Source organism: Desmodus rotundus, chromosome 13, assembly GCF_022682495.2.
Source record: "Desmodus rotundus isolate HL8 chromosome 13, HLdesRot8A.1, whole genome shotgun sequence".
Lineage (NCBI taxonomy): Eukaryota > Metazoa > Chordata > Mammalia > Chiroptera > Phyllostomidae > Desmodus > Desmodus rotundus.
In genome coordinates, this window is record NC_071399.1 from 25,553,934 (window position 1) to 25,576,724 (window position 22,791).

At 46.7% G+C, this 22,791-nt stretch overlaps 1 protein-coding gene across 1 annotated transcript; it reads right to left on the reverse strand.

The window, feature by feature from the left end:
• Window positions 1-413: 413 nt before the first annotated feature.
• Window positions 414-21,805, reverse strand: PLAT (plasminogen activator, tissue type). The gene is given in 13 exon segments (XM_024578803.4): window positions 414-1,291; window positions 2,580-2,746; window positions 3,632-3,772; window positions 3,947-4,083; window positions 4,190-4,385; window positions 6,449-6,540; window positions 7,125-7,299; window positions 7,660-7,704; window positions 7,707-7,766; window positions 8,147-8,284; window positions 9,755-9,797; window positions 10,746-10,841; window positions 21,629-21,805. Coding segments are annotated over 12 exon segments (1,428 nt in total). The 5' UTR covers window positions 10,821-10,841; window positions 21,629-21,805; the 3' UTR covers window positions 414-1,132.
• Window positions 21,806-22,791: the final 986 nt, after the last annotated feature.

Genomic DNA, 22,791 nt, shown 5'->3' on the forward strand with positions numbered 1-22,791 from the left:
ATTCTTCCCCATACTCCCACTGCCGTTTTGCTAGGTCTTTATACTTTCATGCAGTGGCATTCCTTGCCTCGGGAATGCCTTTCCCACAACTCTCCACCAGCACAAATCCTGCCCAATTTTTGAAAGCCCTACCCAACTCTATTTTTCCCTGAAGTCCCTAATCCTTCCTGCAACTGAATTTCAGTAAAAGTTTCTCTCTGCTGTTTTGTGGTCCATCTCTGTTCTACCTCGTTATTTCTCTGAATACCTTATTGTCCCCTTTTTACTGCCCCAAGAACCTAGCACCTTGCCTTGTATGCAGCACGTGTTCTGTGTTTGTTGAAAGGAAATATTGCAAATGATGTTAAAATGTGAACACGAATAAATCAGCTGTGGGATACTGTACATGAAACAACTATTCCACTCCGAGAAAATAAGTGAAAAATATGCCTGAATTTATTTTTCCAGTGTAGTATAATACAGAGTTGTGGCAACTACAATGGATTGATATCAAAATGCTAAAGCCTAGTTTAGCAGTTATCAGAATGATACAGTTCTTCTACTATAAAGTTTATAAAGGAAAAAGATTTATACTGTACACAAAAGGAATTCCTTCCAAAAGCTGTAGAAAGGGGGTAGTCAAATACTTAAAGGATGGCCTGAGGAACGCAATCTGGCCAGACAGCCCATTCCTTGTTAGGAGGCCCAGGTCGCTGTTGGGTGTCCTTGTGACTATACATGGACATTTTATTTCTAATGTGATACTTCTTTACTGAAGGATCTAGCTATTTTTTACTAGAAAGATACTTTCATCTTGGTGGTCCCATTTCCAAAGCTGCTCACGTTGACAGATTAGGAGGTTGGGCTTTTATTCTACCTCTTGTCTGCCCTAGATGGTGGTGTTCTGGGAGGGGTTGGCATTTATCTGTCTTCTTGTCTGACAGAAATGGATTCTAAATCAGACCTTATCCCCTGAAAACTTATGAAGTGGGAAGTACCTGTGGAAGTACACCCTTTCCCCTCTCCTATACGTTCTCCCCCCACTAGTACTGTGTGCAGGCTTGTGGAGAAACTGGTGTCAGGAAGCATTCTGCCTTGTGTTTCTTCTGGGGTGGAGGAAGGCAGGGGCTGCCAGGGAGTTGCGTGTTCTTGGTTATGGGCGCATGTTGTCTCTAATCCAGCCTAGGTAATTAGTAACCTTGGTGTATACACCTGGAACGTCTTTCTCCCCACAGCCAACACCCCAACTGATGATGCCAAGCAAAGTCATGTGGTTGTCATTCATACACACCAAGGGGCCTCCTGAGTCACCCTGCAAAAGAGAGAACAGGTGAGGTGTTTGTAAAAAATTGCAGACTCTCTGGGTAGAAATCAGGGTTAATATTCGTAGTGTTACTATTGTGCCGTTCATAGTACTTGGTTCACAGAGGGAAATTTTTATCTCAGGGATCTTGATCCTCTCACAGATTTAGGCTGTCTCTACATTGTAAAGTGGAACTGAGGTAATTACGCAGGCATTTCAGGCCTCAGCCCTAGTTGTAACTCCACCACTTACAAGCTGGGGGACCTGGGGCTAACCTGCTTAGGTATCCTTATCTGTGAAAGAGAGATAATACTACCACCTACTTGATGAGGTTGTTATGGGAACTGGGAGAAAAGCTCTGAGATTAATGAATGCAAGACATTTTAGTAAACTCTTGGTACTTGTTAGCTGTTACTGTCTTGCTGAATCAAATTGATTTTTGTCTTTAACTTGAAGCTTGCAAATAATCATGGTTTTACTTTGCATTCAACCTTTATGTGACTGTAGACAATGGAGGTTTCTGAAGAAATTCTTCAAAAAGAGACCACAGGCTGTCGAGGAACCAAGGGCTAGGGGTTGCTATGATTACTTTATAAGAACCAAGTCCACAAAGTCGTCAGTGCAAGAGCCTGGCTGGCCTTCCCTCTTTTTGTGCCCCCCGACCCCTGCCCCTCGGGGAACAGCCTGCACACTGCAGGAATGAACATTCGCGTCAATAAGGCATCCTTGGTTACATTCAAGCCCAACTCTCACCGTTGGTCTGTGTCCCACGGAGCAATGTCTTGTTATCATGAAATAGAAGTGCAATACTAACTCCAGTAAGGATGCTAATACTGAGAACCTGAGATGACTTGCTTTCTCAGGTTATTAGGGCTGAGTGTAAGTTTTTAAACCTCATTTCTCACAAATCATCCCTATCCTACTTCCCAGTAAGTTGCCATCCCTCCTTCCCCTGCTACTAAGCAGACTGCAATCCTCCAGCACCTGCAGAAGTCAAGATTCTTAATTTGTGTTGCCTTATCCACCACTTCAATAGTCAATTAATTGCTTGGGCTTACAGGAAATCCTGTACCAGGTGGGGTTTCCTGTGCAGACACTGGGGAAATTTCCTGCAGTTCAGATTTCTTAAGTTTGGGTGCCTTTGATCATTCTCCAGTTGCTTCAGTCTCTGAGGCCTGCATGTAAAATCCCCAGTGCCTCAGCGCGATGGCATCACTCCATTCCGGCTAGAGGTTTTCCCCTTGGTTAAGAACCTGTTGGCCACGGGACATATTCACGCTTGGAGAGACCTGTTTACCTGGCAGGCATCGTGCACATTTGGATAGATCTCTCCGCTCCGCGTGTCTCCAGCACACAGCATGTTGTTTGTGACGGTTTTGTTAAACAGAAACTTGGGTGCGCAGCGGCTGGAGGGGTACAGCCTGACATGCCCTTCCTTCAGCTGCTCAGAATAGAAAGGAGAAGCTGAAAGAGAGGAGAGAAAGCGTGTTACGTTTTTAGGGAAAGTTGTCAACCTTTGGGAAGGAGAAGGCCACATTTTCTAATAGCTAACACGTATCAAGCTTTCACACATATTAGTTGAATCCTATGAAATTGCCAATATTTTATTATTTTGCCCTATAAAGACAACAGTTTTATAGAGCTGAATCAGGGTTTCTTCATAGCTGCACTAGTTACATTTTAGACCAGCTTTTTTTTACCAGATAATTTTTGTAAGGGGCTGTCCTGTGCATGTTAGAGGTTAGGCAGCACCCCTGGCTTCTCCTCACTAAATGCCAGGATACACCTCCATCCCGAGTTGTAACCATCCAAAATGCCACCAGACTTTGCCAAATGTCTCCTGGGGCACAAAATCACCCTCAGGTGAGAACCTGGTTTAACCTAATATCTCATCTAATCCTCATAACCTAAGGAGGTAGCTAGTTCTGTCCCCATCTCACCAATGGGGAAACTGAGGCTTGGAGCAGTGTAAAATAAAAATCCCAGCCAGGGTCACACTGCTAGCAAGGAGCAGAGCAAAGAGATTTGAACTCAGGTCTACAGGACTGAAGCCCAAGTATCCCACCCTGAATCACCGTCTTCACTCTGATCAGAACCTTCTTGAAATCTCAAACTCTTCAAAGCACTGGTGCTATTCAGACCTTCCTGCACCAGCCCAGTGAGCCCGGGAGGTAGGCAAGGCAACGATGGGTTCTCACAAAGCAAGGAAATTGCCCACAATGACACAGCGTCAGTGCCTGACCCAGGGCTGGGACCACTCTCATGCCACTTTTCCTCTGTCTGGCCAACAACTCTGTCCCCTGCCATCCTGCAGACAGACAGGATGGGCCGTGACTTCCTTCCACTTACACGACTTATGCTTGCCGTAGCCAGACAGCTCACATTCTGTCCAGTCGGGCAGCTGCAGGTTGGCTTCCGGGAGACAGATGGCGCGGACACTGTCACTCTCTTGGGCACACTGTGGCGAGCCCGATTTCAGCTGCAGCAGTGCTGGGAGGGAGAGCAAGACAGAGAAAAAGCCCTGTGTGAAGAGTTGCTTCTGATTTTAGGGGAGGAAGCTGAAGGAGAGGGCGAGGGTTTGGCAAGAGGGGTGCAAGTGCACAGGCGGGTGTGTGCTGAGCGATCGGAGTTGGAACTGGAGTAGGGAGAATGATGACATCTCACCAATGTCATTGTTGTAAGTGTCGTCATCAAATTCCTCATGGACGATGCATTTTTCGACTTCAAATGTCTGCTCTTCCTTTCCAGGTTTCACCCGGTATGTTCTGCCCAAAACCACCCTAAGATGCTGGGGAGGATACCTAATGGAGAAACATTAGGATGTTTTTGCTGTGAGGTGTCCTCAAACCAGCCTGCTTTCAAGGCCTTACTGAGGAGGAAGACCTACTGGGTTTTCTAAGTCCCTACCTCTCCTGGAAGCAGTGGGCAGCAGTCAGGACCCAGCAGGAACTGATCAATATTCCCCCACACAAGAACCTTTCTCCTGATGACCTTCTGTTCTGGGCAAAGATGGCAGCCTGCCATGGATGAGAGGTGATGTCTGTGAAGAGTCCTCCTGTACTGTGAAGCTGTGGCTGCTTGTACTTTCTCAGGCCACAGGTGGCTGGGTGAGGAAAGGGCAGAGAAGGGAGATCAGATATGTGGCCTTGAGGTGGAGTCCTTGGGCACCCATGTTGATTTCTTCTTTTGGAACCCCAAGTTTCTACAGGTTTACTGCATCTCTACAGGTTGGCACAGAGTGGTGTAACAGTCTTCATAGTGACAAAAAACACACCTTTCATTTGTTGAGTACATAGTACAGGCCAATCACTGTACATACGCTATCTTTAACCCTTACAACCCTGAACTTCAGAGAGGCCGAGACATTTTTGCCCAGGGTCACAACAGAATCAGCATTAGAACCCAGATCTGTCAAAATCCAAAACTAGGCATCTTTCTGCTATACTTCATGACCTCTAGTTTTCTCTGCCTCTACTTCCCAGTTTCAGAAATAATGAAGCATTCCAATTTTCTCCTGGAGAATGTCTACCCTATTTCTTTTCCATCTGCTCACTACACAGACCTTGGGGGTGGGTTAACTGATAGTTTGTGTCTTATCTGCCCAGTTAGACTCTATGTTTCTTAAGGAACATTCTGGCTAATCTGTGTGTTCACAGGAACTGTGTAATAATGATCTCTTCTCAGATCATTTCCCGGGCATGGGAAGAGAAAGTGCCCAAGAGTGTTGCCACCTGACCCTTGCTTCAGTCATGGAAGTGCCTCCCCAACAAGACCTGACCTTCCTGAATATCTGGCAGCTACACAGTCGGAACCAGACAGCTGTGAAGGCCCAGGAAATGGCATGGCAGAGGAAATGGTCAAGAGGAATAGGGCGGTGAGGCTGGGCAAAGGGAGGTGGCCAAGGGCCAGTCCTTACTGGTGAGGCTGTGGGTACCACGGTACATTAACCCTTTTTCAAAGTAGCAGTCCCCATTTTTTTCTGGAACAGAAGAAATCTCACACTGAAACAAGGCTAATAAAATGCCAAAGAAGGCAAGCTGGAGTTTGCAACAGGACCTGCAATGGAGCTGCTGGCCTGGGGAGCTGAAGGCCAGCAGCCTCCCAGTGAGAGGGTGTGACACCATCCCATCTCCCCTTTTTCTTCTGCAAGCCCTTTCACCTAGGGACGGCAAATAGCTTTCTTTTGGTATGTCAACTCCCTCAACTGGCTATGGCTTCCTAGGTTACTTTGTTGAAAGAGATTCTGAGGGTATATTCAGGTTCGGCAGGGAAAGTTGCCATGTTCAGCTAGTGATGATTATTCCTGGAGCTGCTCTGAAAGTAGTTATGGGTTTCCTTGTTTATCGGGGACAACGAACCAAGGTTCTTCAATGCAGGAACATGTGTGCAGACCCTTACTTCTTAGGTTTTGCCTGCCCGTGCTCTGAAGGATTTGTTGGGCTTGGAAGAAAGAGAGAGTGCTGTCTCTTTTCACATATTTGTCCTTCTTTTCTCCCCATGTGAAACAGACAAAATGTACCAGTACAATAAATAGTATATTAGAGGGGATCTTTAAGATCATATAAACCAATGAGTCCTAATTTAGATCAGATCCTGGGAGATGGGGAGGATGCGTTAGCATTGCTGTAGAGTCCTCAAATTCACAGGCATATCAGTATTACTTGCAGACTGAATGCATGTTATTTTATATGTGTATAGTTAGAATTTAAAGCATGTTTTTCATACTACTGTAATAAGTAACACAATTATTTGTGAAAGCATTGCTGAATTCATAGTACCTTTCGTAAGATAGTATTTTTTAATCAGAGAAATTTTCTCACATTATAAGTTGAGAGAGAGAAAGAAAGAAATAGTCCCAACAATAAAAAAAGGGAGATTCCCCATTCATTCTCAAAAGGGCTGGAAACCACAGATGCAGCCCCACCTGCCCCTCTGTAGTTGAGGAAACTGAGGGTCAGAGGCCTGAAGAGATCAGTTGAAGGTCAAACAAACAGCTAGAGGCAAAGCCTGGGTGGGGATCTAAGTCTCCGGACTTTCTTCCCTCTGCAGCCCAAATGATTAACTAGCATCCAACTCCTTGGTCCCCCCAGTTGTAGAAGGATCGTCAGCTTGACCTAACTTCTCTCCCTGTGACACCACAGGGGAAGGTGGGGAGGCTGCACTTACCCTTGGAGCAGACAGGCACGCTACAGGACTCTGAGGTGAACTTCCTTGCCTTGATGACATAGCACCAAGGTTTTGAGGCTCCATCTGGGTTTCTGAAAAATCAGCCAGGGAAAGCCAGGGGTCATTAAAAGTGGACCTTCCGTCTCCTACGCTTCTGGGGAAAGGGTTAGTGTACTTTTGGTTGTGCACAGGGTAGTTGTATCATGTTAGGTGGAAGGCTGACTTGGATATTGTCTTCACTGGAGATTAAGTGTGGCTTAAGGAGCTGTGTATGTGTGCCAAGTTGACAAAGGGTGGACTGTGATGATTAGTTTTGTGTGTTTACTTGGCTAGGCTATTATGCATAGTTCTTTAATCAAATACCAATCTAGGTGTTGTTGTGAAGGGAGTTTGTAGATGTGGTTAACACCTACAATCAGTTGACTTTAAGTAAAGAAGATGTGTGTGGGCCTCATCCATTCAGTTGTAGGCCTTAAGAACAAAAGCTGAAAAATTCTGTCTCAAGACTACATTATCAACTCCAGTCTAAGTTTTCAGCTCACTGGCCAGCCTACAGATTTCATACTTGCCAGCTCCAAAATTGCATGAGCCCATTCCTTAAAATAAATCAGTTTGTATATACATAAAGCTTCTCGCCAGAGGAAAAACTACTCAGTAGGGAAGGCAGCCCTCTCACCTACAGTAATTGTGATTCCCAAGGCCCAGCTTGACGGCCTCTGGCATCCGCCCATTGTAGGTCCTCCGGATCAGAAGATTGCTGTTCCAGTTGATACACTGAGCCCCACTTTCCGATGTGCTCCATGTGCCCCTGTAGGTGACACCCTGGTCCTTGTAGCAGGTGGCATGGGGATCTGATTGAAAGCAGAAAACACAACATCTCACATGTGAATCCCCCCTTCCATTTAGTTTCTCAGAGGGGTCTCCCATCTGCTGCTGCCATCACCCCAAACCAATAAGGCAGGCTGGCTGCTGAAGCGGCTGGCACACAGGAAGTAAGTGGGTGGCTAGGGTCGCCCAGCTGACCGGTGGCAGAGCGACTCCAGATTTGCACCCACTGGGCCCAGCACTCTGGTGTTCTAACCAACCCTTGGATGACCCTTCCTGTCCCCAATCCCCACCCATGCCCCTGTCACCAGAGTAGATTTCCTTTCTGGGTAGATTTGGCAATTGGGATTTCAGTTCCTCCCTCACATCCACCTCCTACCACTCACCTACTTCACACTGTTTCCCCGTATATCCTTTAGGGCACTGACAAAGTCTGAGAAATATACAGCCTGCCGGCATGTCCCCCCATTAAAGCACCTCAGTTCATTGCAACCTGTTAAATAGAAATAAGGAAACCCCTCATCCTCATTACTTTCAAAGTAGCTCCAAGAATAATATGAGTTAAAATATTAATAGTGCTCTCTACATGTCAGGCGCTATTCTAAGCTGTTTACAAAATTAATTCATTTAATTCTCACAGCAAACTATGAAGTACGTACTATTGTTCTCCCCATTTTACAGAAAAGGAAACTGAGGCTTGGCAAGTGAAGGCATTTGCCTAAGGTCACACAACTTTGCTCCGTTTTTGCTCAGCACCTTTACATTTGCCCAAGGCAGGTCATGCCCAGAATCTCCGTTTGAAGATCTGAACATGATGGGGACCAAGAGACTGGACCCTGCAGCTCGAAGCCTTGGTCTGAAGTCCATATGTACTTTCGATGGGCACAGTGTGGCACTGGGCCTGGCCTCTATCGCACTGGCAGTGTTCCACCCGCTTGCTTCTGACCACGGGGCGCAGCCACGACTCTTGTCGCCGGTATGTCATCTGGGTTATTTCGTCTCTGCAGGCCACTACAGTGAAGTGGCTGGTCTCAGGGCACAACTCACCAAACACTGATGCCCCACCTCCGGTCTTGCTGAGCAAATGCCTATCGCACTTTCTATATACTCCCTCCTTTATTCCTTTCTTGCTGTCTACTGGAAGATGACAAAATACCTAATATTTTGCCTCCAAAGACCCCTTTTGTTGTTTTTTCTGTGATGGGCCCTCATTTCAAAACAATTTATCTATTAAAGTACATTTTTTAAGTAGTACTCCATTTTTTCATTTTAAATCATCAAAACTACACACATATGTAATTACCTGCCAGACTTTTTGAAACACATGAGTAAAACCACACTGACAAGATGCATTTCTGGCCCTAAACAAAGAAAATTGGCATTTTGGTCTGTGCAGAAAATGTGCTGCTTCTGTTAGTATTTTTGAAAAAATAATGAAAGTATAATGAAAATAGCTGAAGTACTCCCACTAATATCCTTTCCCTCTTTCTGTCTGCAAACCAAAATGCCAACTTAAAAAATCTTTACCTTTCAATTAATTAGAAAGTAGCACGTGCTCATGGTAAATAGTGCTATGCTGTTGGGTCTTTTGAGGGTCCATCGGGGCCAGGATCCCCTCATCAGAAACACTGTGCTCTCCAACAGTGATGGCATTGGGAGTTACGATGTGACTCACTCCTGGGAAACTTCCACTTTAGAAGGGGCGTTGCAAAGTCTTCCAGAGTCAAAGGAACTACCTCATGAAGGAAAAGAGATGAGGGCCCCAGGTTGGCAGTTTTGGACTTGAACCTGGGCCTAGAGTTCTTCAAATCAAAGTCAAGACAATCTGTCTGGCTGTTAGCATTTTTTATGCTTAGAATCCTAACAGGAATGTTCCTCAAGTTTCTAGAACTGGATCTAGATTTGGTCTTAAGGATAGAAGTCTTTCCACACCGCTTCTGTGAGGTGACCCAGGCTAGTTATCCCCATTTTACTCCTGAAAGAACAGGAGGCACAGGAGGCACTGAGATGTTAGTTAACAAAGGTGCTGAGTGGACTCTGGGGGATGGGGATCACAGCCCAGATAAGATCCTGGAGGACCAGGACAGCACCACCTGGCAGCAGCGTGGGCTTGGGCCAGTCACTGAATCTCCAGGGCATTTTCTCATCTGTGTAATAGGACTTAGGGCCACTGAGCTTGCAGGTTTCCACCAGCTTTGTGACTCCCTGATAGCCTGACTCCTTGAGGGCACACCTGTCCCTGTCTTCTCAGATCCTGGCTCACTCGCTCCAGCTACCTGGGTGCATGGTGAGTGAGTGACTTGGGGATAACACAGGCATCTTTGCAGAATTGCCCTGGACAATTTCACCTTCACATAGCTTAAGTTATAAGGTGGTGGGCAGAAGATAAATCCCCTGACAGAGCCTAAAGCACCCTGAGCCCCTGAGCCCTAACCTGCCTCCTACCTCCATCAACCCTTCTCCACCTCAGCTTCATCTTACCACCATATGCTCTGGATCCCCTTGCCAATTGCCTGTAGGTTTCCTGCAAAGAAACCAGGGGTGGAGAAAGGATCAGCACATGCTGGGTGTCTTAAGAAGAAAGATAGCCCCAATCCAGAAGACTACCCGTCAAGCTGCCAATCAGATGCCACCTGCCCAGAGTCCCCTCATGTTAACTGGCCCTATGTGGAAAGTTCATTTCCTGACCTCTTGTCTAATTCTTCCTCCACTTTCAGACCGGTGCTGTCCAAAAGAACTTTCTGAATGATGGACATATTTAATAGCTGTGCTGTCCAATACGTAGCTACTAGTCCACGTGGCAACTGAGTGCTTGAAATATGGCTCGTGTGAGTGAACTGAATCTTATATTTTATTTGATTTTAATTAATATTAAACTTAAATAGCCATAAGTGGTTAGTGGCTACTATATTGAGTGGTGGAGCTGTGGTCCCCACAGCGTTTCCTCCATGTAGCCATCCCCACCTCCCCTCTACAGTCCTGCTGCTCAGGTATTGCTCATTTGGCCTCCCATGATGCCCTCTGCTGCTGGGCATTTTCAGAGAGCATGTGTACAGAGAGCAGGCTTCGGTCCTAAGTAGAGAGTAAGCAGCACGAGGACAGCCTGCCTGCTTCAATGGCTCTCAGCGCTTGCATTCTTTTACAAATACTTTATGGATTGATTCTAATGCATTCTCTAAAAAATAGCGCCAAAGAAGGTGTTCAGGGGCAGTAGAGTGGAATTAAGAACTGTTCCCTCAAGTCACAATATGGGCCTAGGTCTGCTCCCGGAAGCCTGAATCCCAAGCATCCCATACAGAGGGGATTGTGTATGTGTGTTTGGCAGCTCCACTGGCCCTCTGTCCCTTTGTCTCTCCACTCTGACACCATCCCCACCTTAGGGGTCCTGGGTACACTGCCTCCTACCTGAGGAGCATCTGGAAAGCCCACAGCCTGGAGGGGCAAGGCACACAGACATGAGCTGCACACTCACCTGCCTGGGCAACGAGAAGACTGCTCCACAAAGCAGCAGTACACACAACAGCTTTGTCTTCATTGTATTCACCATTTCTGCGGTGTCCCTTAAACTCTGGAAGAATAGGGAAAAAAACTTAATAGTGTGATATGAAAGGTACAACAAAGTTCAAGAACCTGCACCATTACCATGGCCGGGCCCTGCACGATCAGTTCCTGCAGCAGGAAATGCAAGCGTCTGGGAGATGGGGCGTGTGTGTGTGTGAAAATAATAGTACATGTATTTTTTATTGTGCTAAAGTACACAGAACATAGAATTTAGCACCTTAACCACTTTTATGTGAACGGTTCAGTGGCGTTCTGCACATTCACGTTGTCGTGCAGCCGTCACTGCTGCTTCCAAACTGCCCACACCGAAACTCTGGGCCCACTAAACAATAGCGCCCGCTCCCCTGGCAGCCAGCATTCCACTTTCTGTTCCTATGACTTTGACTACTCTGGGCATCTTATATAACTGCAATCATGCAATATATGTCCTCTTATGTCTGGCTTATTTCACTTAGCAGAACCTTCTCAAGGTTCATCCACGTGGCAGCGTTGTCAGGGTGGGCGGGGCAGGACAAAATGGCAGCCGAACTACAACCCGGAAGAGACAGCTGACGTCAAACCAGGGAACCACCAATGATGGACTGCGGCTTTATTCCAGGAGACCAATCCCTAGCCCCAGAGGGGAGCCAATCAGAATTTGGTGCATAAAACCCCACCATATTCCCTGCTTCAGCACGACTTCCTCGGCCTGCTCTGCTGGACTAGAGAATTTTGCCTGGGTGCACAAACCTCAATAAAGCTCTGTACTGCCTAATTTTGTTGCTGATTAGCATTTCTTCCTTGACGGAGTCTAAGAAAACCTTTCAAGCGTGGCAGCCAAGCCTTCGTTTTTACACTAAATGACATTTGTCTGTGTAGAGCACATTCTGTGTATCCATTCACCCATGGGTGACCACAGGTTGCTGGAAGATGATTTTGTCCAGAGATTCCCACGGGCTGAAGGGTGAGGCCATCTGTGGCACTTCTTGGCAGCCCAGGGACCACGGTGAGTTGGCTTGGTTTCCCTTGAAGGAAATTCCTGCCCTGGGGTTGACTAGACAGAGCCCAGAAATGTCCCCTCACTGACATTTTAGAGGAAACCGTAGGGATTTTATTGCTGGCACATCACAGAGCCGGCCCAGCCCAGATTGCCTCACGACCCCTACGCCTCTTTTTCCAACAGCGGCGACAACGCTCCTGCAGGCCGTCCTCCCCTCTCCCCACGGCTCCGTCGGCATGTCTGTCTCTGTCTAAACAGGCATGATAAAGTGCAGATGTGCAGAAAGAAGCAGAGGTGTCTGGTATGATTAGTCACTAAACTCAGATATTCCTGGACCCCCAATTCCCAGCTCTCCTGTGCCTTTCCCCAGTGATCTTGCCCTCAGCAGCTTAAAGTAGGTTAGTTGGTCGGTCTGGTCAGTCGGGGTGTTTGTTATTCTGTGGTCTGGCAGCCCCCCCTCTCCTTCAAGTCCATAAGAATTAAATTAAGGCATTTCTTCCCTTGACTCATTTCCCTGCAGTCACAACAACTTTTGGTCCCATCCCTCCCCCTTATCCCAAGAATCAGAAGAGTCTGGTCCCTTTAGAGGCTTCTAGGACTTTCATTCTGGTCCATCCCTGGCTCCTGCTTTCTTCTTTATTTTCAAAGAACTGCCCTGTTGGAAGTGCCGTTCCCCTCCCTCACATGGCCCTAGGCTCCCTTGAGGACATAGATAAAAAATAAAGGGTGGGAGGGGTGACAGGAGACTGTTTAAGCCCCAATGATTCCTTCTGGGGTGCAGGTGACAGGCAGAGGAGGGAAACCAGAGCTGGGAAACAGGGAGAGTGCAGCAGGGCCTGGTCAACGATGAACCCAACTCAAGGAAGCCAAGGCTGCAGGCTCAGAGGGAGTCTGGCCAGCAAGCTCACCCTTCCTCCGCACCTCCCCTTGCCCACTGTGAAGGAAACAGAAAGAAGCTGGGGTCTGCGCTTCTGCTCAGACTTGGCATGCCCAAGGCCCCCTCCCCCCAGCAGGGTGGGGTGTGCTTTTAGGGGACCTTTGCTCAGAGGAGGAAGCTAGCTACTATTCACTGGTTCAGTCAGTTTCAGAAGAAAGAAGTAGACCATCCGAAATAGGAGCCCACGACAAAGTCTTCTGAACACAGAGAATTGCTCTGGGTTTTCTTTCGCAGCTGTCTTTAAACTTTCCCTTTCTCAGAATTTCCCAAAAGTCCTCTTAAATTCCCTTCCTTTATTTTATCTCATTACTTACAACTTTTAAAAACAGATCTTAAATGCATTCCCCCCCCTTTCTTCCTGATTTTGATCATTTTCACATATTTATAGATGTGAAGCCTGGAAGAGAGGGAGCCCTCTGCACTCCGGGACTTCATGAAGAAATTCCAAATGAAGAAACGAATGAGTGAGTAAATGAACCACCAGCCGAACAAGGAAGGTAACCTGCATGCCAAAGCAACCTCCCTTTTCAATATTTTCATTCACCCAAGTCCAGGGGATTGGATCATCTTTTCTCGGGATACCTGCTGAGTTACTGTTTTGTCTCAAGAACTCACCGTCCTCTTAAATGAAACACAGTTCTAGATGTTGGAAGTTGCAAAGTGAAGTATTACATATTTGCACTCCCTGGACAAACAAGGAGGGAGGGGGACCGAATGCTAAGCAGGGGCCTGACTTAGGGCCGGGCGCACAGACTCCAACTGCTGCATCACGTTAAACCCTTCTGCAGCTAAAGAGTCAGCACAACAGGGAAAGGAGTACATGTCTGCTCCTGGGAGAGTTAGAGACTGTCTCTCTTCTGTCAGTCCTTATCTTCGTCTGTCTCTCTGGCCTTGCTGGGTTTTGAACTGATCCAGTACAAATGCGTCACATATGGAAAAACAATGTGATAGCTCCATCCTCACTGCACAGAGGCGATGAGAGCAGCTGGATAGGCTGAAGGGGTAAGAGGATGACAAAGGAATTAGTCACCCCACCAGCAGACAAGGAGCAGTCTGAAGACATGGGAGAAAGAGAAAAGGGAGGATGTGTCCCCATTTTGCCTTTGTTACAGAGGTGGGTGTAGAGGTGAGGGCAGTGCCTGGACAAAGAAGAAAGTAAATACCAGAAACGTGGACTCAGACTCAGGACAGACTTTCACATAGAGGGCACAGGCTCCCACCCAAGGGAGAAGTGCCAGGAGCTGGTGGTGAGGCCAGGGTGGGGGGTGCGATTTGAGGAAGAAGTATAAGAAGTCCTTCTGAGGCTCACTTTATTAATAAAAAGACTTGTAATTTAAAAAAATATGAGTTCTTTTCCTTTTGCTATATTCGATGGTTTCCCAGAATCAAAGAACTAAAAAGGCAAGGAAGCAGGGGAAGGAAGGAAGGAAGAAGGAAGGAAGGAAGGAAGGGAGGAAGGAAGGAAGGAAGGAAGGAAGGAAAAGAAGAGAAGGAAGAGAAAAAGAAAACCCTTGAGGAGTCTCACTCTTGTGAGACTGGACTCTGAATCACGGGAAGAATTGCTGTGTGATGGGAGCTATGAGACGGCCATAAAGCCTGCCATCCCCAAGGTCCCAAGGCTCCAGCCCGGGCACACTTACCCTGGCACACAAAGTTGATTTTTGCAGATCTGCAAGAGGCACCCTCTCTGGTGGATGGAGTTCAGCAGACACAGGGCTTGGCAAGTTGGCAAAAACTCCATGCAAATCAGAAAAAATGAGGCACAAGACTTGGCAAATGAAGGCCTGGATTCCAAGGATGCAAGGGTTAGGCACTCTTGTGCAGGCCACAACCTGCACGGCTCCACCCAGCAAACTCACTTCGTCTGCTTCCACAGCTCCCTGACCTTGCTGCCTGGAATCCCTGTTGGGCCCTGCTGGCTGCAGCAACTGAGCGACTCTGTTCACTGGTCCTTCTAAACAAGTGTGAATGGTGACTGCTCTAGGGAGAAATGGGGACGGTGGTCTGGTAACAAGGGGGTTACTGTCCTTGAGCCCAGGATGCGTGCCCTTCTGGCTGAGAAAACAGTGATCGCGCGAACCAGACACTCAGTGTTCACTCCTGCAGGAGTGACAATGGGGGCATGCTGATTGGTGGGCTGGGTGAAGTCACTGAGGTGGAAGCGGAGCAGCTAGAGGAAGGAGATGGGGGGCAGCAAATGAAGTGCTGTCCTCAGTGCCTTTACATTCCCTTTCCTTTACCTTTTCCCTTCATTGTCCTCCTACCTTCTCCGTTTGCCCCAGAGAAATCTGCTCTCAGAAAAGGAACTGATACACCCCTCCACATAGGGTTAAAGTGACTGAATAAAAATTAACACACTGCCCTTCCAAAAGCATCTGTATTGACACATAAAAATCTGTTCTCAGGGCTGCAAAACCACGTGGGCTGAACTCCCAGGTTTTCCTCCAGGGCTAACATTCTGTGGTTTCCATTGTGAGGAGAACGATGTAATGACTGTACACATGGCTGTGTAAACTGTAAAACACTAATAAATGGGTATGAGTACTTTTATTTAAACACTCAGCCACCTGCTATAAAGTGATTTGCAGTAAAGGAACTGCACAAATGCAGTCACTCAATCAGTCAAGTAATATGATTCTAGGTAAAAACAATGCAACTGTCCCAGATGGTACAGAACCAGAGGATTTTGGTTTCCATGTTTGCCTTTAAGAAAGAGGCAGACATGTGAGCAAGGTAGAGGAGGAGGGAAATTGCAAGGGAACGACAAAAGTAGATTGATATTATGATCAAATTTAACACCATGTGCAAGGTTTGCAAACTGAATCTTTGGTAAAGGAGATTCTTGGGTTATTACTGTGTTTCTCTCTGGAAATCTGAGTATGAGAAAGTCAGTCTGCAAGACTGCCAGATACCCTAAAATGACTCATGGCTTTAAAACTAACGACAGCCTCCCTCCACCCTCCAACCACCATGGCCCAGAACGGATGCCAACAACTAGAAAAGGAATGGTCAGAACTCCTTGGAACAGCAAAGGCATGCCCCTAGAGTACGTACAAGAGACAAGATGGGAGGAGGATCTAGGTCTCGAAGAAGGCGGTGGGCTTGCACGAAAGCTCACTTTTGTCTGAACCAGAGTCGGAGGCTGGGACAGGAACTGCTAGCCTGGTAGCTCTGGTCCCACCTATACAGGCCCTGCTTTTTATAGAGGCCATGATCTCAGAATAAAAGTCAATTTCAAAAACAGTCATCATATAAGCAATTCTTAACCTTTAAAACAGGTAATTTTCTATGTGCCAAAACTTACTTTCTCTCTTCTTGAACAGAACTGTTTATACCTAGGGGACAGAAGAGGAAGAAGAGTCTGTTTATTAGTGCATTTGATCAATTCCAACGAGGTGAGTGAGAATAGAGTCCTCTCCTGCTCCCTGCCCATCTCCACACTCCATCACTCAGGGCAGAATTCCCTCTAGAGCATTTTCAAACTATAGACATGCAACCTGTATCTAGGTTAGATGACATTTCGCTGGCCACTCAGAAAAGTCTGTACTGGGCAGTTAGCATTCTTACCTCCTCAACATTCTACCCTCTGCCAGGGAATCCTAGTTCTTTGGGGGAATCAAGGGAGTGTTGGTTGTGGGTCTAGGAATATAGAAGTCCATTCTGCCTCTTCGCAGATGAAAAGAAAAAGAAACTCTTTTCTAATAAACTTAGGCCCTTGTAAAGAAAAAACAAGATTCAGCTGGCAAAAGCTAACTCAATTAGTCAGTGCAATAAAATATTAACCCCAAAGTCTGCATCTAAGTAAATTCTGCAATCTAGTGTTAATCAAAAAGCTTCTTGTTAAGCAATGAGGTGAGTTCTGTTGGTTCCTTCACGTCCTACAGCAAACATCACTGCATGGTAATTAAATACAAATAATTTAATAATTCTTCAGGTAACCTCCACATTTCAACACACTGAATCGAGCAAAATGATGTGAAGCTTTTTCACTGCATCATTACAGAAATCTGTCAATATTTTACTGGACTCACATGAAAGTAACATTAGAGTATATTTTTGAGAAATGAGTGAATTAATGCTACTCCCTCATCACATCTTAGAGTAAATACTACTGGCGAGACAAAGAGTTTACAAAACCCTTTTACATGCACTGAATCATTTAAGGCCATACTGTCTTGTTTCTATGGAGGAAAGAATTGAAATTCAAAAGAGTATACGGGACTTGGCCCTAAGGTGACCTGCCTTGTTAGAGGCGGCACCGAGACTCAAATACCGGATACCCGGTTCTAGTATCCAAAGCCTGAGACCCTTCCCACTACTCCTTACTGTGTCCCGATGCTGGATTGTAATGTTTTCAATGTGCTCAGAGTTGATATTTGAAAGGAGCAGCATGTCCCAATGTGAGGAACACAGCCTCTGGAGTCTTCACTTCACACTCCGCTTACCACTTAGAGGCTGTGTGTGGTTGCCTGGTTTTTCTGAAGGGCGGGTCATTTCCACCTTGCCGAGCTGTTATGGCAATAGAGAAGAAGCAGGCGAAGCTGCTACTCAGTGGCTGGTGCACAGTAGGGTTAACTATACATACTGTCACGGGCGTCCTTCAGAAATGGGAGCAGTTTATAGCTTCCCCTCTGGAACAGAAACTAGAAGCTGCCAAGGCAGAAGGGCCGCCAGGCTGTATGGGGTCCTCATCGTGTTCAGGTGCTAATACCAAATACCTTTCCCTCGATCATTTGGACATCTGGTGACTACCTGTAACCAGATTCTTCACAATGGAGAGGCTCACGCCCTTCATCTCTGTGATCTGTATCAGAATTAGCAGGGGCCGTTATTTCCTGAATATGGGGTGGAGTCTTTTATCCTGTCTTTAATCTGCTTTTATTTGTCTTTCCCAGGCCTATTTACGCCACACTTGCCTGAGCTGCCAGGGACTGGGGACTAGCCGGAATCAGGGGCTAAGACAGCCAGGAGATTAGGCTCCAGCTACGGATAAGGCCCTTCAGATACAGAACACACGGCTGTTTGACAACCAGAGACAATATGTGAAGAAAATATGGAAACCGGAGCTTCCCAGAAAAACACAACTGTACAAAAATGCCTTCCTTTTCTCTCTGTAGCCCAGGTGGCAGACACTGGCTCTTGCTACCAGGAGGCAAAAATAAAACAAGTTTCTCTTTTCTTGTGAACATGACAGAATGTCAATAGCCAGCAAGAAGTTGACTGGTAGTCTTTACTCTTTTAGATTATTCATAGTAGGTTACTGGTTAGCTTCCCTAACCAACACCCTGTCCACTACCTTCAAGGAACGCGGCTAACAGGCAAAGATCTCTAACAAAGAGGCTTGCGAACCTTTTGGGGGCCATCCTCCCAGCGTCTGTCAGGTCCCTATCCCATCTACCTCGACCAAACTGAGTCTAATCTCCTCCTTTATTGAATTCATAGGTGATGACTTACTCACTCTTTGTATTCACCATCAAATATTGATTGAGCACCAACCAAGCACTAGGCACAGGCTTGTGGTATAAAAACACACATGCCCTGTCCTCAAAAGCTCATAGTTTGGGAAGGGGACAGACAAATAACTAGGCAACCATAGTAGACTGTGGTCAGCACTGTGATATACAGAGCAGGGGTGAGGATAGAAGGTGAGCATGAAGAAGAAGAGATCCTACTGGGATGTGGAGGAGGGGGATCTAGCTCACTTTTGTTGAGGCAGAGGGTGGGGCTGGACAAGGTAGGTCTTCTGGAATGCATGCTATACAAGCTGTTTATTGAACAGAAGTAGGAGTGAGCCAGGCCATAGTGTAAGGTGTACCTGACAGAGCATATCCCCAAGATGTGCCCATAGCTTGGGGTCCAGGGAAGTAACACCCAGAGCCTTCTACTCTTCAGTGCAAACACCTTTCTTTGGGCAAAGGAGTATAATGCACACACCCCAGGGCCTCCCTTCCATGGTGTCCCTAGAAAGAAGGGTGGTTTGGAAAGCCCAAGAGATCCAAGGATGTTGGGGCTTTTGGGGAAAAAGTTCAATTCGTATTCCCTAATGCCTAGTTGCATGTTGATGGAATATTTGTGACTATATAATAAACAGAAAAAGCTCTTAATGCAAAGGTCTCCCAGTATCTGGGTTCAACCTAACCTTGAGTGACCCCAGACAGACCTCTCCAAGCCACTGGTGTACAGGTCAGGAGCATCACATAGCCATCCTGTGCACCGCAGCTGGGCCTGTTAGCCAAGAGTTACTTTCTGGACCAAGGCCATTGGCATGGCTGGTGCTGGTCAGCTGCTAGGAGACCCAATTGTATTCGTTATATAGGAAGGACAGCTAGTTAGCATTTCCTGGGGAATCATGATCAGTACCAAAACTTGCCTGAGCTATCCCTTCAAAAAATATTTATGAAATGCCTGCTGTGTGTCCAGCACCTGGTTCATTCTGCCTTATGTCGTAGGTCTTAATTTTCTGGTGATCAGGAGGTTTATCTGTTTTGCTACCCTCTCCTAGAGAAGTCTATTTCTCAGGCAGGAGAGTAGAACATACAATGTATAAAATATCACTAAGCACATGTGCTGTTCTTATACCTGAGTAGACGACTAAGCCAAAGTCAGGGGACCATGTGGTAGGGCTTGGGGTTGGACCAGGGTGGATGATCTCTAAGATTCTTTGAAGCTCTAACTTTCTCTTGAGTCTGGATCATCCTCACTTCTTTGTTTTTTTTAATGATTTGATTTAACATGGTTTCATGAGCTGGTTGACTAGGCTGAGACTTACAACCTGAAGCTATGAACAGAATTTTTCTCCATGCAAAGCAAATGGCCCAAAGAAGGAATAAACAGAGTATTTTTTGCTCACTCATTATTCAAATTAGCCATCTTATCAGTTGGAGCTGAAAATCACAGAAAATAGAAATTTTATTCTGAGATTGCAGATGCACACTGCCAAATAATCAAGTGAAACATTTCAACTCGATACCCAGATTTTTCCTCCCAACCATGTACTCGGTATCTCAGAGCGGTATACAGATTTAGAATTCTGACTGGAGCTAAGTCCACCATCATTGCCACCACAGCCATCTGGTTGAAAATAATCTGCGCACACCCTGGAAGCTTCGGGGGTCTGAAAGCTAGCACTGCTCCTTCCAAATGACGTTCCTAGCCAAAGGGCCCCTTAAATTGCTATACAATCCCATGACCAGAAAAACTGCTGTGGCAGATTAGTAACAGGCCTCATCTGGACAGTAAGTTCCTCCAACTGCTCTGTGGTGCCCACCACTCATTGACAAAAAGCCTTACAGTTATGGTCACTTCAAGTCACACCACCAAAGCTGCCACTGGTGGCAAAGGTGCCACCCACCATTGTTACAATGGTTCGAAATGCACTGAACATTAGCTCTGCTCACCGGTGTGTTAGGCCCTGAGGAAACAGACATCCTAGAGGTCTGCCTGAATGAGCACAAACAAGTAATAGCGGCATGGCTGTTCTTCAGCTACGCCCTGGTTGCATGAACTGTCCCAGCCTGTGATGAAGCAATTGAGACTAGAAGACACTGGGAGAATCTGATACAAGGCTTTACAAGATCAACGAAATGGTCTTAGAGAGTCTGGACAGAGACGGAAGCATCTGGACAGAGGGTAGCTATCACTTACCCTTGACAAGATCTAGAGATTTGAGGCTGGTGTCTCAGAACATTTTAGGGAGAAGAAATTGATGGACAGGAGAGAGCTCTTTCTATTTCAGTATTCACTGCATCCCTGCTGGTGGCCCACGTCTGACCCTGCTCTAATAGGAAGCTCGCAGCGAGCGGCTTGCTCTGATCGTCATATGTTGATTCTGGACAAGTCAGTGTCCAGATCCCAGCATCGGTCTTCCTGCTTACAGGCAAAAACTGCTAGGAAGTCCTCGTGAGGGAACTCCACTCAACAGCTGTATTTGTAGAACTTCTTTATGGGATTGTAAATGTACACACACACGTAATTGTTTTTTCTGTCATCAAGCAGCTGCAAGAGACCACCCGTTATTATTCCAACTTGGTCACCAAATTAATCATCCTTACCACACTTCTTTGCACTTGAGATCGTCACTAGTTACCTGGGAGTTCAGCACCGTTTTCTTTCCTCCTCTTTTCCCTCCCTTCCTCCCTGTGAGCTTAAGAAAATAAAGATAGTAACAGTGAAAATCTAGAGAGACTTGATATGCTTCCTGCAGAATGCTTTAGGAGTAACAGACATTGATGTTATTTTTTCTCTATAATTGAAAACTCCTTAAAGAGGACCTCATGTTTGCACACCGGGCAAAAAGTCGAAGACAAAGCTGTCCAGTGGAGATGGTGGGAGGAAGGCGGGGATCAGAGGCTTTTCTCTGAAAGTCCCCTCCTCTTTCCCAGTGCTTCCTACCTAATCATGCTCTGGAAATAAGTGACCCCCCCCACCCCAACACCGCTCATCCCCAGCCTCAGTTTCTCTGTGGGCTCACTGAGGAAGGCTGCCTAGTCAGACCACCCCTGCCCAAGTGTCCTGCTGGTAGCTGATTTTACATTTCTCGCCCGTTAGTCATGAAGTGTTCATATTGTCTATTCAGAACATTTCTGTATAATTTTTTCACTTTCCCCTCTACACTGCAAGCAGAGATTTCTTATCCAAGAAATAACCCCTCTATTCTCTCTCTTTCCCTGCCCAACTCACCTGTCCAAAACACTGCAGCCTATTCCTATTAAATGCAGATTCAAAAAGAAATCTCCGTTTGGGTGCGACTCTACCTGATCCCCTTTTTGCCTGGAGCACAAAGTCTGTCCCTCATTTAGCCATTCCTTTACTAGCCAGAAAGACCTTTAAGAGAGAGAAGAGGAGCCAGCCAGACAGAGAGGCACAGAATTCAACCTACCGCCACTCCTTGCCTTCCTTCTCTCCTGGAGAGGATTTCCCGTCAGCTCAGCTCTTGCAGGGCTTCAGCGCCAATCTCTCCGCACAGCCTTGGCCTCCTCTGTATTTCAAAGCAGGGGGTGGGGTCAGTGGCCCAGAGTGGGCGGGCTTCTCTGTAGCAAAAGGATGCCCAGTGGACAGAGCCTCGAGGGAGCCTGTTTTTATAAAGAGGGGGAGGAAGTTCTCTATGGAAGCTACACAGCCCATCTTGGCTTTGGGCCAACCTGATTATTCCCAGTCCTGATGTCATCGAATCACAAGATTTCGGGACATTAAGAGTCATCTGTCTTTAGAATCCTAATCTCAGTGACGTACAAGGGACCCTCAGGATCAGATGGCAGTAAGCCTGTACCAGGAAAAGAGGTCTTTACAATCCTAAACAAATACAAGCCGAGGAGACGGATGCATTCTTCTGGAATCTCCAGCAGTAACTCTGTCCCTCTGGACGGAAATTGGAAGGACTGGACAGATGGACCAGCTGCCCTCCAGGTGGAGGAAATGCCAGGGCTGGAGCATTTGGGGGAAGGGTGGGGGCATTCAGGGGCAGGCAGGGCTCACCTGTGCACCTGCAGTGCAAAGTGCCCCTGCCTGGACTCTGCTTCATCAGGCAATCTCGCCCTGCCACTCCCCAGCTCTGCAATCACAGAGAAAATCATTTTCACCTCTCTGTAAATTGAACCAGGGCTCACTGAGGTCTTTTCAGCTCCAGCATTCCCTGAGCGGCACTGTGGAATAGAGGGACTGAGCGGGCTGATCCTGAAATTCTGTCACTACTATCCCTCGCTTAAACCGATGGGAGCTCTTCAGTGTGCTAGTTTGCTCGTACATGTAAATGCTCCTGGAAATAGACAACCTGTTTGACTTGTTAACACCTTACAGATGACTGATGAAAACAGCACCGTGTAGGGGAAACGCTTAGGCTTGAATCAGCAGTGAGGGAGATGACCTCAGTCAAGTGTTTCAGCTCTGCTGAGCCTTCACATCTGCAAGTTACAGGCAAATTAGAAAGAATGTGGGTAAGATCCCTGGCTCCTCACAGGACTCAGTAAGTGGTGTGTGTTACTATTGGTTGATGTTTGGCTGAGACAAGGCACTTTGAAAGTGAGAAAGAAGTAGGAGAAAGAA